At 41.0% G+C, this 15,739-nt stretch overlaps 1 protein-coding gene across 14 annotated transcripts in view; it reads right to left on the bottom strand.

Moving 5' to 3' along the window:
- Window positions 1-4,442: 4,442 nt before the first annotated feature.
- The window catches only part of PDLIM5 (PDZ and LIM domain 5), a 196,140-nt gene continuing 184,843 nt past the window's right edge, over window positions 4,443-15,739 (bottom strand). For all 14 annotated transcript variants that reach the window (XM_053257569.1, XM_053257572.1, XM_053257574.1 and 11 more), the window contains 4 exons: window positions 14,652-14,832; window positions 13,449-13,569; window positions 10,447-10,562; window positions 4,443-8,840 (listed from right to left, as the gene is read on the bottom strand). In XM_053257569.1, the coding sequence (XP_053113544.1) occupies window positions 8,751-8,840; window positions 10,447-10,562; window positions 13,449-13,569; window positions 14,652-14,832 (508 nt within the window). In that variant the 3' untranslated portion in view covers window positions 4,443-8,750. The remainder of the gene's footprint in view (window positions 8,841-10,446; window positions 10,563-13,448; window positions 13,570-14,651; window positions 14,833-15,739) is intronic.

Raw genomic sequence — 15,739 nt, 5'->3', positions numbered from 1 at the left:
CAGAGGGATTTGTTCAGTGGTGAACCATGGCAACTAACCTTTAGGATTACTCCATCTTCCAGAGCAGCAGCACCAAACTCTCATGCCTCAAGAACTCGGCTCCTGTGCTTGCATTTCCTGCTCAACATGCAAAGCTACTACCCCTAGGTCATATATAGTGAAAGGTCAACCAATGTTCCATTCAGACTAGAAGTGATGGACCCCCTTGTATTAAGGACACTTTTTAATATATGCCCAGAAATGGGAACAAGTCAAAAAGTATTATCAGGGACATTTATTTTCCAGGATACAGTTTATTACAGATTAAGGCAACTAATTATTTACAATATATAGACTTTTCCAAATATATAGACTTTCCCCAAAGGGGTGTGTGTGTGTGTGTATGAATGTGTGTATACACAGACACACACTTTACATAGCAAAAGGAATAAAAAGACAAATTCCCTTTCTTAGGGGCACCTAATCCAAAAAGGAACACAAGACATACACCAGCAACAGTCACTAGGAGGGACATGATGCTGGGTTGAGTGGGGCCAGTTGCTATCCCCCTGCTCAGTACAAGAGCCAACACTTTAAAAGTGAGAATGGCTGCAGGTAATGATTGACCTAGCACAGAGGTTCCCAACCTCTAGCCCTCCAGATGTTGCTGAACTATTAAAGGTAAAGTGTGCCGTTGAGTCAGTGTCGACTCCTGCTAACCACAGAGCCCTGTGGTTTTCTATGGTCGAATACAAGAGGAGTTTACCATTGCCTCCTCCTGCACAGTATGAAATGATGCCTTTCAGCATCTTCCTAATATAGTTGTTTCCCCTAGTCTGGGAAACATACCAGCAGGGATTCAAACCGGCAACCTCATGCTTGCAAGACAAGTCACTTTCCCGCTGCGCCATCCATAATCTCCCAATAAACTGTGGTGGGGGGATGATGGGAGCTGTAGTAGTAATGTTTATTTTGGTCACTGGCCAGCAAATAAATAAAAGGGGAAGAATAAAAATACACAAAATTCCTAAAAATCCCTAGAAACATTTAAACATATTGGGAGGGGGCACCAATATCATTTGTAGGAAGGCAAGAAGAGAAAAACCAAGACAGCTCAAGACAGCTATCTTCGGTAGAAAGTGAGACTTGATTGTTCAGCTACATAGCATGGTCTTACAAATTCTTACACATTTTGGCAATTAGGCAGAACCTGGGAACTGCATAAGAGATCTTGTAATCATGATCTGATAAAAGGTAACATATGTAGAAATCATAAAAAGTAGCATATGTAGAAATCAGATGGGAGCTGTAGTTGAACAACATCTGAAGGGCCACAGGTTGGGAACTCCTGACCCAACACATTACTTCTTGAGGTGTTATGGGGTCATGTAGCTTATCTTCCATAAACTGGTAATGCTCATAGGTGTTTCTGCAGTGGGCCAAGTTTGGGAAAAAGTTCCCCTGGCCGGGTGGCGGTGGGAGAGGTTTTGCTTGCTTTCTTCCCTCAGCAGAGCACCATTTGTGACTTTGACAGCTGCTGAACTGGAACATTTGACCTTTCTGCATTTCCCCCCTAAATAAAGAGGGGTGAAAAATTGCCCTCTAACCTACCATATATTCTCTCCTTCCTTTCCCCTAGTCAATATGCTTTTTAAACTAACCTCAGCAACGAGATGAAAGTCCCATTACTTGAGAATCTAGGATCGTTGTCAGCAACTGGCAGCTCAAGAGCTTACATCTAGCCCTAGTTGACTACCAGCCGGGCTACCCATGCTGACTCACCATGACTGGAGTTCCATCGACCATCTCTGACCATTAACTTATAGCCCGAAAATATTGTCTTGTTTGCATTGATCTGGGTGTGTTAAACAGCAAGGGTTGACAGTGTTGGCTTATAAAAACGCCACTTTCATTTTGAAAGATTAGGACCCAAAGTAATAGTGTGCTAGGTCAGACAAACTGCAGCACTTTGTCTTAAAAGGCCTGTTACAGTGATCTCCGCTAGTTTTGAAGCGGAGGTCACTCTGGCAGAAAGCCTCCAATGTGAGCACCATTTCCCACTGTGCTGACCTCCAGAGTTTTTTCCTCAGTGCTGGGAGAGAGCTCAAGGAGGAAAACTCTGGCAAGGACTACACTTCTCAGCACTCTGTGTACACCTTCCAAGATGGTGCAGGGGTTCAAGACGGCTTCCTCTCCCTCCCCCACCGAGCGCTGGGCACAGCACTGCACCATGGAAATGGTCATCTCGGCATCATATCAGGGGAATTATACAGAGTATTCCGTTTAGGTCGAAGCTTCACATAGGCCCAACGAACAATTAGGAGGGTGTGCTCTGTCTTGATAGAGGCTGCCACTGCCCCCAAGAACACTGCCCCTTCATATACGATTGGCTAAGGGCCACAGAAGCATCAGATACTACACATACGACAAATATTTATATATTGCTTTTCAACAAAAGTTCCCAAAGAGGTTTACACAGATATAAATAAATAAAATGGCTCCCTGTCCCCAAAGGGCACACACTCTAAAAAAGAAACGTTAAGATAGACACCAGCAACAGCCACTGGAGGGACGCTGTGCTGGGGATGGATAGGGCCAGTTGCTCTCCCCTTGCTAAATAAAGATAATCACTAGTTTAAAAAGGTGCTTCTTTGCTCAGTTAGCAGGGGAATAATAAATTAGGCACCTCCCTGCACTAATTTTGTATCATTTTATTTGATGTTTATGCTTTTGTTGTTTCTGCTACCTTTGTTAACCACCCTTGCAACATTCTATTGAAGGGCAGTATATAGGCTTGCAAAAATAGAATAGTAGCTAAACTGGCATGAATCTCACAGTTGCTGCAACATGTGTAATGTATAACACAGGCATGAAACATGTAAATGAAGAGTGCAGAACAACAACAAAAAGCTCTCCTGAAAAATCCCTTAATACAAACCAGCTAATGTTTGCTCTGCAAGTCCTTCCATCTTAAAAGAAAAAGAAGGAAACATAGATCACAAAACAAGATCATTTTTGAAAATAATTACAGTTTGAAATTAAGAACAAGTCATGGCTGTTCTGTGGGGGCATAAAAACCTTAACGCCAAGGAAATGTGTAAATGTACAGATGCTTTTTGTCTGCAAAAGAGGAGACCATATTCTCTAATGAGCTTGAAATCTCAATGATTTCATTTAGAATTTAAACATCTTGCCATTTTGGAAGCTTTGGCTGAGTAGAGGTTCTCCCAGCCACTCCCTTCTTGAAAAATTTAAATAGAACAGAGGAGTCAGTTGCTTTGGGAGGGTGCCATGATTAGAACTAAGTCCTCCTCAGAGGAATTTTGACACCCTGTTAATTAGTTGGTTTTGAGTGGGGGGTTGCGCTTTTTCAGTGACTCCTATTTTGCCATCAGTAAAGTGTGATTTCCTAATAAATTTCCATCAAAAAAACTATTTCTGGTAACTCCCCCTAATTAACACCAGGCTGCTAATAATAAATTAGGCTTTATGTGTTTCTGATATAACCAAGATCTTGTCTGAGCACAAGATATTAATGTCCCCCAGAAAGTAAAACTCCAGCCTAAATTAAGCTTTGGCTGGTTAAAAGGATTTATGTGCAGTTCTGTAAGAAAGGTTTTAAGGCTCTTTAACACAGGACATTTCAACCAGCAAATGTTTTGACTGAAGGATTTGTTCTGGGCTAAGCAGTGAAAGGAGATTTATTGTGAAAACATACTGTTGAGTTTTAAGACTATAAATATTACACTAGATTACAGTTTCTTAATGAATGAATGACAGATCTCTTATTTTTGTTTCTTGGTGCATTTTAATGTTAAATGATATTGTGGGTTGACAGAAACCAACCCTCCACTGTTAAAATGTCAAACACAACCTTGATGCCTTTAAAAGTTTGGCTTCTGGAGTTTAATATACTGTTTGCAAATAGACTTGCATTTGTCTTTAATTGTAGCCTAAACATTTGAAGCAGAGGCAGGATTCCTGTAAAGCTGGCTCTAGCTTTTTATAGATTCATGTGCAGTGTTCCCCTTTCCTTGTACAAGCAAGGCAGAAAACAGCAGCTCATTCTCCTAGTCAAAAGACATCCAGCTCATGAGAATCTTATGAGGCTACTGTTATCATGAAGTAATTGACCATGTTACTATAGATGGTTAAGTATCCTAAGGTGAAATCAGAGAATGCTTTGTGCCAAGACTAAATACAGTATCAGATAAACCTCGTCAGAGGAGATAGAATTGCAGTTCCTATTTACTGTCTCCAATTTAGAGAGAACATCAGACATTCTTGCACACAACTTGGTCATATATTCTGCTTTCTGGCCAGGATTTGGAAATTCAAGAATGAATGATCAAACAGAGAAATAGGCCATGGCACAGGGCATTTGTTCCCAACAAGCATTTAGCCACTTTCTGGTCAAATGAAAACAGACACGAACCACGCACAAAAACTGGTTAAGAAAAATGTTGCAATTCCACAGGCATTTTTTATTTATGCATACATCATATCAGGTTGCTGATTGTGCTTTTGTAACAACTGGATCCAGAGCCAAGACTGACAACAGAAGAACAGTTGTGTATTTAAACAACAGGCAAAAGGAGAAAGAAAAACGCAATGTGGAGGCCAAGAAGAAAATCAAAGCAAGCATACGAATTCCCATAATCGGTTGACTGAAGTGAAACAAGGTTCAAAACCATTATTTGGGTTCGTCAGAGGCCTTTCCTCTTGCTTCTGAATGCCATCACATCATTCTTTAAAAATACTAAAGAGAAAAATGCAGAAGTGCAGCAATTTCCAGTTTGTGCTTTAGGTCTTGTACCAATGAAACTTTAAATATTATATTTACAAAGAATGATGTAGACATTTAACATGCAAAAATTTATCAACACAGCTTGATTTCACACCTTCAAAAATGCCTGCTGCCCAGTTTGATTTCAACTCTGCGTTCTTACACAAGCAGCCAATTTGCTAAGCAAACTGTTCCAAACACACACATGCACACACAATTCTCCCAGGTATCTTACTTGCTGTTCTTTATAAGTACTGCTAGGATATTTGCGAATACCGTTTAAATTGTAAGTGTTGCCTACTAAGGTCAAACTCACTTTGAACATTATTTTTTGCATGTTGTAAATTTCCCGGTGAACTATTGGTGAGTGGTTTTTTTTTACTATACTGTAGTGTAGGTAATCGGGATGTGCATGGAACTGGTTTGGAGGCCCTTTAACCTACTAGAGGTGTGTATGGAACTGGCAACTGCCAATTTGAAGTGGGGGTAACTTTAGGGACTGGGGAGGGTGCTCTTACCCCCACCCCTGCAATGCCGCAATGTGCATACGCGCACCGAGCACTTCCAGTCTGCGACGCACCGGGGTGGCAAGGAGGTATACTGCAGCCCCACGGGGCCAATTTTGCACAAAGCACCGGTGGGGGAATTGTCTGTGGCAGGGATGGGTGGGTAAGAGCACCCTCCCCAGTCCTCAGAGCTATCCCCCCCCCCTTTGAACTGGAAGTTGCCAGTCCCATGCACATCCCTAGTAGGTAATGAAAACAACACATCTAAAAGAGTCTAGAAGTAAATAAACTAAGAACTGAAAAAATAAATTCTCCCGCCCCTGGACCATCAGATAGATTTTGGGTGGCTAGCTTTTAAAAGTGCTTTTCCTGCTATTGCTTTCCAAGTACATGAAACATCAAGAAAATAAAATGTCCATTTTAATTCCAGGTGTATTGAAATGAGGAATATTCTTCCTAGCATCCCAAAATAAATATTCCATGAAATATACAACGTTGCATTAGAGTGTCCTGCGAAGGTCTTGGCCAACTCTAAAAGATGCATGGTATAGTATTTTAACTCTACCAAAAACTACTATGAAATCCCAACTTTAGATACCAAAGACCACTACAAAATTCCAACTTTAGATGAGTTTCTGGGATGACTGTACTTGCTTTGCAGAATTCACTACATGTATCAGATTAATAGAGTAAATGGTTGTACATGCTATGCTTTTGGTCTTTATTCATTTACAACAGAATTCAGGTGAACAGAGTCAACCATTTACTAGGTGGCAACTTTCCCCTAAAAAGCCAGTGGCAAGTATGTATGCAGCCAGTTGGCAAGTTGGTCATCTACTTTTTCCTGCCAAGTTGCAAGGAGAATTTTTCCACAATTTCATACCTGTATCAAAGCCTAGGCTATGGGTAAAAATTCTCACCATCACAGATAGCTACACTGTTGCTAAACTACAACTCCCATCATCCCCAGCCACAATAAATTGCAGCTGGGGCTGGTGGGAGTTACAGTTAGCAACATCTGGATGCCCCCAGGTTGGGAACCACTGGACTAGGATAATGAGTGGGGTTTGTCATGAGAAGCAGGCAGAGCTGTAGGAAACATGGCGTATCATACAGCTTAGAGCAGTACAAGGGTAGCCAACACTGGCTCTCCAGCTGTTGTTGAACTACAACTTCCATCATTCAAAGCCACAATTTATTGTAGCTCAGAATGATGGGGAGTTGTACTTCAACAACAGCTGGAGAGCCAAGGCTGCCTACCTCTGGCTTAGAGAATCTCCTGACATCAAGGTTTTCTGGGGAAGTGGATGCCAAGTGTACAGATATGAAATGGCATAGGGCCATTTGCAAGTCAACGGTGGCCAAATCTGTTAAGTGCTATATTGTAAACACAACATAAATTTCATGCTTCTGAAGTTTGAAGGCTGGAGTACATATACTTTATATACACTTCAATGGAGTGTATGCACTGGAAAACTGAATATTTCATAACCTTCAGTCTCGTGTCTCGGAGGTCATCACTATTTGACACAACAAGCTCGTTCTCAGGGCAAGCAAGTGGGCGGGCAGCGGGAAAGGCTGCTTAAACCTATCCTCCCTGCAGACAATTCCTGAGTCCTTTCTGTGCATGTTCATTGCGCGCCCAGATGGTCACCAGCCGCCCCAGGCAGCACAGAGGTTTGGAGGCCAGGACGTTGGGGTCCCAGCCCCAGAAGTCCAACAATGCACTGCGTGGTGCATTGTGGGGATCCCCACAGCAATGGGTAGGCACCTGTCAGTGTTACAGCACTCTCACCTGGGAAGGATTGTTTTAGTTAAGCATTTTGTGAATGGTCACAGCTGCCTTGTCTCCAGCATAGATTCCACTGAGTCACATTTACTCCACCTATAGATCATATAAAATGCATGCACTTTGGACTCTTGCTTAGATTGTGTTACTTGTTTGCCCATATGGGGATTCTTAATTTTATCTTAGGATGGAATACTGTTTTTAAAAGAAAGATTTATAGAAGAAATATTAACAGTATCGTTTCCCCTTCTCTCCTCTCTCAAAGTGAGCAGTCCCTTACGTACTTTTCATTCTCTAACCATATAATCTTCCTATCTCTACTGAAACAGAGATTGATATGAAGAAATAAAACTAATACATATATACAGAATAAGGCAGGCAGGCACTGTGTATTAAAATGGCAAAACAAAATCATTCACAATGGTTATATATAACAGAGCTGTATTAAGTGTTGCTTAGCATGAGCTTGTGCTATCAAAGCTTGTGCAAGGGGTGCGTGTGCGTGTAATCTTCACTTATTTCCTGTTCTCTCTTTCCCCTTACCTAGCCCCTGAGACTTGGATCCTCTTGTTGGGAGCCTCTCAGAAGAAGGTTTGGTGTATGTGTGCGTGCATGGGCACAAGAGGCTAGAAAAGTTAGAATTGGTAAAATTCCATCTTCCCATTGTGCAACCACTAGATAGTGTAAGGGGCAAGGTTTGATTACAACCCAATAAAAGCAGCTAACTGTAAAACCACAGTGGAGGAAAAATGATCTTCCTTGTATCTTCTTGCTCTACTGTGCAATAATGCAGTGTGGCTTTTTCATTCAAGGAAGCCAACCTTGTTTTGTCCCCTACCCTTCCCTTTTGTCTCCCTCACACCAAAGTGAAGTGCTAAATTATGCACAAAGAAGTACACACACACACACACACACAAAAAAAAAAAATCTGGGTTGGGTTCCTCTCTATATCCCTCAGATTTATCACAGCTCTAGTTGGTAAATTTCAGGAGTAGTTAACTTGTCTGTTCTTTCTGAATGCTTGCACAAGTTTTTGTGTGTGTTTGTGTGCACGATTATCTCTTTTCCGGATGTATACAATTGTGGTTTCTTTTCTCTGCATTGTTTGAGAACAAAAAATTGAATGCAAAAAGGCAAATCTCTACATAAATGTGGGTTAACAGAATTAAATACTGCTCTATTTCAAATTCCCTAATCACTTATAACATGAATACTTGCTTTTATGCCAAATAATTGCTTCACATTGCAGCACTTATATTTTTGAAAAGCATAATACACATAAGTTAGATTGATTAATTATTCATGGTGGAATCCTCCTTTATTTCTCCTCTACCTGAGAAGAGGCAACAAAATTAAGTGTCAATACCACCAACTGTAGTATTAAATACAAATTCAGCTATAATTTGTGCAACTGAGATAATTACCACCATTTGGGGGGAAAACACAATCACAGAGGTTCTCTCTTATGAAAAGATAATTGTCCACCTTCCTTTATCTGACAGTACTACTATAGGTCACTCTAAATATTCCTTGTTTTATTACATGAAAAGCCCTATGCTCCCCCGCCTGCATATCTCCACTTCTACAATTGAAAAACTCTACATAAATACTTTAGCATGCCTACGGAAAACCAAACACCCAACAACTTTATTTTCCTGTCATCATGTTTGTTTTAGTAACTTTCAGTGCTTCAGATGTTCACAGAGTGGGCATGTTTCTTGCACAAGGGTTTGTCCTTCTTGGAGAAGAAAGTCTGGCCTTCCAAGCTCTCACAGCATACCTGAAAAGAAAAAAACCAAGTAATAGCTTCCTACTCCAAACACTGACAATTATTCTCTACAATAACATGAGCCATGGCCTAGGAATCTACACATACTCTTCACAGTAAATATGAAAGTGTTAACAGAAGAAACACAAGTCTGTAATGCTTCCTGTATTCCTGTTTTGGGTGAACATCTGAAGCCACCCATAGCCTCTAGGTTCCTGAAGACCAGGAGGGACGGGCAGCAGGTTACCAGTACGAATAGGACACATATTACCGCTTTTCAACAGAAGTTCCCAAAGTGGTTTACATAGATATAAAAATAAATAAATAATAAAATAAAATGGCTCCCTGCCCCAGAGGGCTCACAATCTAAAAAAGGAAAAGACAACAGCCACTGGTGGAATGCTGTGCTGGGGATGGATAGGGCTACGACAGGGAAAGCAGCAGACACAGTGCTGCAGGGGTGATGCAGAGGAAGGGGCTTGTGCAATTGCCATTCGGATCAGGGCTGGCCCAAGATAAGCCTGCACCTGAGGCATGCCAAGGGGGAGGAGGAGAAACATGGCATTACATTGCAGAAGCAGGCAGAGGTAGCTGCAGACAACTAGCCCTGGAAACCCTTGCTAATTTACCACCTGAGGCAACCAGCTTTGCCTGCCTACCTAATGGACAGGCCAGTCCTAATTTCTGTGCTAACCCACTGGGCAACTGCTACCTACCACAGGCAAATGGCAAAGTACTTCTGGGCTTGGCTGATCTGATAAGAGGAAAAAAGCAACCAACAGAGTGAATAAGGCTATGTTTGACCAATTAAATTATACTGGCTTTCGCAATTCTGAGTTCCTGCTTCAACAGAACAGCAGGCTGTAAACCTCTGTGTTTAACCACCAAAGTAAAACAAAGCAGAAATGTGGAGTCTTCAAAAGCACGGACAATTAAGGAATGTTCACAACACACTGTCGTGATTCATGCCAAATAAATCTTTGAAGGAGTCGCCAATCACACACACCTACATTAGTAACATGCTGTCCAAACAGCTATGAGAAGTGCTTTCTTGTGCATGGGATGCCAATGAAAACACATTTCCTTAAGTCCCTCCCATCTTACTCAGGTTAGCACAAGGCCCACTGTCATGGATATGCTTAAAATTTATGTATATAAATAAAGAGAGGGGGGCACTCTCTAAAGTGGTGGCTCTCTCATATTTAGACGGAGCCACTGCCATTTATGGCAGAACAACATCCCTCCCAGTAGACGAGGCATTTCTTTTCAGGTTGTTAGCCCCAATGGCAGAGAGAAGCATCTGCTCGTTACTTTTGCTACGTAAACCGCTTTGAGATTATTTTTGAAAAGTGGTATATAAATGGTGGTCCACATTCTGCGCAGCAGTACACTGAAGTTAGGAACTCAGGTGGCTGCACAATGTGGAAGGCAGCTCCAACGATGCTTTGCAATTGAGCAGCCATGGAAAGATGTAAAACAGCAGTTGTTCAGCACTGTTGGGGCTGCCTTTCATATTGTGCAGCCCTGGTGGGTCCCTAACGCCAGCACACTGCTGCACAGGATGTTGGCCACTATTGATCACAACAGTAATAACAGCAGTAACAATGGAGATACTTACCGAGCACACAAAGCAGGTATCATGCCATGTGTGGCCCAAGGCTTCCAGGAACCTGTCTCCCGCTTCGATGGGGAATTCACAGCCATGACACATTGTACCAAAAAGGGCATAGTAATCTGCATAACACAAACATGGATGCTTAACCCCCAAAATTACATTTTTTATTCCAAACAATAAAATAAAAATATCCAAAAAGGAAAAAAAAGGAACCAAAAAATAATAATTTCATCATCAGCACATAGTGCTGGACTGACATAGCGCAGACAAGACATTATCGAGATGTGATTAGTAAAGAGGCAATAAGAATATTTCCCCATCTCCACATGCACACACACAGACTTTCCATGCTTCTTCACTCTGTCAACTTTACTGCTTTTCAGTTGTTCTCCTGTTTTTAAACATTTAAGCTGAAGAGAATTTAATGTCAGAGTATTTATTTTGCCGTTGACTGCAGTTATTACCAGGTAGGTGTGCATGCTTATGCTGCTGCAGATGAACTGGGTCTGGGCATAGTAATTAAAGGATATATACACATATATCAGTTTACTGAACTAGTCTTCAGATTATATACCATGACACTAGCTGGGTGACTCTGGGCCAGTCACTTCTCTCTCAGCCTAGCCTACTTCACAGGGCTGTTGTGAAAGAGAAACTCAAGTATGTAGTACACCGCTCTGGGCTCCTTGGAGGAAGAGCGGGATATAAATGTAATAATGATAATAATGATAATAATGATAATGATGATGATGATAATAATAATAATAATAATAATAATATCAGTACAGAGATTTGCTAAAAGGCGCTCTCCATTTGAAGAGATAGAAGCAAGGATATGAGTATATCACACCAGTAATGTTTTTTTGCTGTCCACTTGTGGTTTAATAATGCCAGCACACCTGTCATATGGCAGAGATGAACAATCTCTGGTTCTATGGAGAATTTGAGGGTGGGGGGATGTAACTGGAGGATTACTAAATTGTGTTTTTGCTACATAAAAACATCCAATGTATGCATGCTGTACATCAAAATCAGTGCAAACATCAGTGTATGCTCGTGTGTCCACACAAAACCTATTATTTCCATAAATCATTATATACCCTCAGCTGTTCAGTCCCTGATAGTCAGACAGCAAGTTTCACAACTCAAAGAACTTAACAGAGTTAACTCTGAGTAATGATGTCACATCAAATATATTTGTTTCAAACCTGACAAAGTCCTCTTATCTCCATTTCACAGTATCATATTGTGAATGGGTGTATGCCTATTTAACTTGGCTGCAGTTTACCGTTTCAAGAGGTTTACAAGCTTTTCTAAAAAGACAGAAAACAGTAGCCAGGCCAGACGGAAAAGCTTCTGCTTTCTTTCCCTTTCAACTCCAGACAACGTAGTCTAAGGTTTTTCTCCTGTTACATTAACCATGGTAACAGCAGCCTGAACGAACGAGAGCACAGAAATTTTACAAAAAGTCAGAAATGTGCTGTTTTCAATCCTGGACATCAAATTTGCAATCTCCGATTTCACAGATGCCCCCTGAAATTAAGCTGAACAGAAACTAATTGTGAAGGCTTTACTGGGTGAAACACAGGCCGAATTTAGGTATCTAAAATGCTCCTCTACACTGAAGCTTTAGAGCTTTCTCTCAACACTGGGAGGTTGATTTCCACGTTTTGCACTGCCTTTTTGTCTATAAAATATTGCCAAACTTGAGGCATACTGCGAGTTTACACAGCAATGTGTTATCCTTTGCCAAAAAGGCTGTTCCTTGACTTTGCCAACCCAGTCTCTGAGGGGGAAAATACCCCTTATCAACTGTCAAGATTTTTTTTACAACTGAACAATCCTACAATCACACATAAATAAAAAGCAAATTTTATTGTACTTTTGTACAGTTTATGACAAAAATAAGAGCAGTATGGAAAGATTAATACAAAACTAGAATGTGTGTACTCACACACCAAAACACACAAAATCAATGACATTATTCAACACTAGAAGTATATCCTGCAACACAAATCCCCATTTTGGACACATCAGTCATAGTCAGTGTTTCAGAAGTCTCACCTATTTATTTATTTATTTATTTATTTATTTATTTATTTATTTATTTAATAGATACAATGTAAAATAAAACTAATAAAACTAACCAAATTAAGTAAACAAGTTAAAAGTCCAGCCTAAAAACACAGGTAGTAGCTTAATGCATCACTAAGTGCTGGCAAAGTGGAGAAATGACTTGACTAGCAAGCCAGAGGTTGCCAGTTGGAATCCCTGCTGGTATGTTTCCCAGACTATGGTAAACACCTATATCGGGCAGCAGCAATAGAGGAAGATGCTGAAAGGCATCATTTCATACTGTGCAGGAGATGACAATGGTAAACTTCTCCTGTATTCTACAGTACCAAAGACAACCACAGGGCTCTGAGGTTGCCAGGAGTCCACACCAACTCGATGGCACAGTTTAAGTGCTGGCTAATGAAATACTGACTTCAGTGCACAACTAACGGAAAAATCTGCAAAGCTGGCATGCAGCAGTCATTTCACTCTTGGTCATCTAGCTCAGTATCGTCAACATTGGCTGCCAGCGGTTCTCCAAGATTTCAGGTAGGAGTCTTCCCCAGTCCTACCTGATGATGTCAAGGATTGAACCAGGGATCTTCTGCATGCAAAGCAGATGCTCTGTCACTGAGCGACAGTCCCATTCCCTACATATGGCTAACTGAAAATAATATCAGAGGTCAACAAGATACCAAGTTGCCTGCAAGTTTTCTATGAAATCAGGATCAAAACTATAAATTGACTTAATAGGGGAAACTCCATTTCCCCAGTCCTCAAAGTTCCTGCCAAAAGCATGATGCATCTTATTTTAAAAGCTGATATAACTAAAAACAAATCAACAGAAGTAGCAGGAAACATATAAGCCCAGATACAAATGTACACTGTGAGAAAGAAATCAACCAACATTTTTCAAGATTTCTCCTGCTTGCACCCATGATATTGCTTACCGGTCTCACAGTAGGGATCACCATCTTCCAAATGGAAAACATTGTTGCGAATAGGCTTGTGGCAGGCCACACACACAAAGCAGGAAACATGCCAGGTTTGTTTCAAGGCATTTATCACTTCCTGGTTGTTGTGGGGAAAGATACACAGAAAGACATGGAGGTCATTATCTGATTCCAAGACAGAGGTAAGATTTGTTATTCTTTTTGTACATTAAGGAACCTGCTGCATATTTACAAAACTTCTACACATTTTTTTTTTTAAAAAGAGCAAGACAAACACATTAATGTTAGGAATACAGGTTTGAAACTGGAACCATTTGCATCTGCTCATACTGCTCCATACAAGCTAAAAGCTGTCACACAGTAAGTAGGACCTGAAAGAAGTGTTGTTGCCTCATGAATGGAATCCCAAACAACTCATGACTGTGATTAAGAATGTGGAAGTTTTGGTCAGGTCTGGCACCTGAACGTTTGAGGCTTGTTACTGGAGTCTCGTTTTTCAGCTCTCTTGGGAGCTCATCCCCTCTCAGAGTTCATCAGTACCACAAATTCGAATTAGTTACTCCTTAAGGTTTAGCGCAGACATTTAAAAGGGGCCTCCCAATCAATGTTCTCTCTGATTTTTTCCATCTGTGTGTGGAATACGTTTTGTTCCGGGTGGCAGTATCAAGGCAGTGTGCACACATGTGCATTCAGAGTGGGACCTTCCTGATTCAACTTGAGCGGGAGCTGAGCGGGCATCAAAAAATGTGTGAGCGTGTGCACATGCACACGTCTTAAGAGGGAATACTGCTCCCAATGCCTTCAAAAGATTAGACAGAGATCAAGGAAGCAGGCTGTGGGATCATGTATTTCTTTCCTTCCTTTGAATGAATTCCCCTTTCCACCTGAAACTGGGTACAAAGCAGAAACACTGCTAATCAGACTTCCAGATTAAAACCCCTGTCTTCCAGTTCTCGTGAAGTGGAACCCTAGGTAGCATTTCACACTGCCAGTGAAATACTGAGTTCAGGTAGGAAAGGATAAATAACTTCAGAGCACAAAAGGCTTGGGAGATGGAGTACACAACCCCACAGTTTAAAAGAAGCCTCTTTTTGCTATGTCTGCACCAGCTAAAATCTGTTTAGGCAAACTTAAGGATCTAGCATTCAGGTTCCTGACATCCAGTATGCAGCTTTATTATCATGCTGACTTATTACTTACCCCAAGTACCTTCCTCTGGCATCGGGCGCAATCAGGGGCAAAGAACTTCTCATAGCAGCCCTCACAGTAAAGAGCTCCTTTCTCTTCCACGAAGCCAATGTAAGCCATAGAGGTTTTGCAATGGGCACAATTAAATTCCTCCGGGTGCCAAGACTTCCCCAAGGCCACCAGAAAAGGTCCTCTGTTTTACACACAGACAAATGGTCAAAGTTAACATTTGTCCAAAAATGGACAAATGCTATGTAATTAGAAAAGGGGAAAGGCAAATAATCCTACACAGGTTAAGTATCTACCGATACAGTGCTATCAAAGCAAAATTAGTTGCTATACTGAGAGAAGAAAAAAGGCTAATGCAATTTAATTACACTTTTGGGGGGGCTTAAAAAAGGAATCTTCCAAAGATTTACTTCACTGAAAATGCCTGCCTCGATATGATCAGTTTTTCAAGAAACAAGGATTCAATGGATATCTGCATCTGGTAAACGTGGTGAAGAAATTATATGCAGAAAATGTGAGGGTGTTATTTTGTATAGCAAGCAACAGAGGCAAGATAAGGAAAATAATTCTGAGAATGAATGGATAACCCAGAAATCCCAAAAATTAGTCAAGCCACTGCAGAAGTAACCTATATTCTAAATATTTATGAAATGGTTATATGACATGATAATCAGCTTAAAAAGAGAATTATCATCATTTGTAAAATGAAAATAAAAGTAGAATTTCTCCATGCTCCTTTAAGAAGGGAATCCAGAATTCTAGACACACCTCTGATGCCATGTAGTTACCTGAACAGTGCAAACACTGACCTAAGTTGATACCCTCCAACCTCTGTAAGAGCACCTTTTTACATCAATGCCCTTTCGGTTATGTAGCGATCAAACAATACAAGTCCTTATGTACAACAAAGTGCTTTCTTCTCACTGTGTCAGCACAGGCTAATTTACCAGACTCATTAGGAAAGGGCCGATACTGAAGAGTTTTTACTGGCCCCAGGCAGAATCAAGTTTCCAATTGTCTGCTCTAAAACGATAGTCATGGATACCAATGTACAAAGAAGCGTATGTGGGGGTGGGGGTGGTATTTTTATA

The sequence above is a fragment of the Hemicordylus capensis genome, chromosome 5, assembly GCF_027244095.1.
Source record: "Hemicordylus capensis ecotype Gifberg chromosome 5, rHemCap1.1.pri, whole genome shotgun sequence".
NCBI lineage: Eukaryota > Metazoa > Chordata > Lepidosauria > Squamata > Cordylidae > Hemicordylus > Hemicordylus capensis.
The sequence above is the reverse complement of the archived record's forward strand: the minus strand, read 5'-3'. Positions and strand labels throughout refer to the sequence as shown.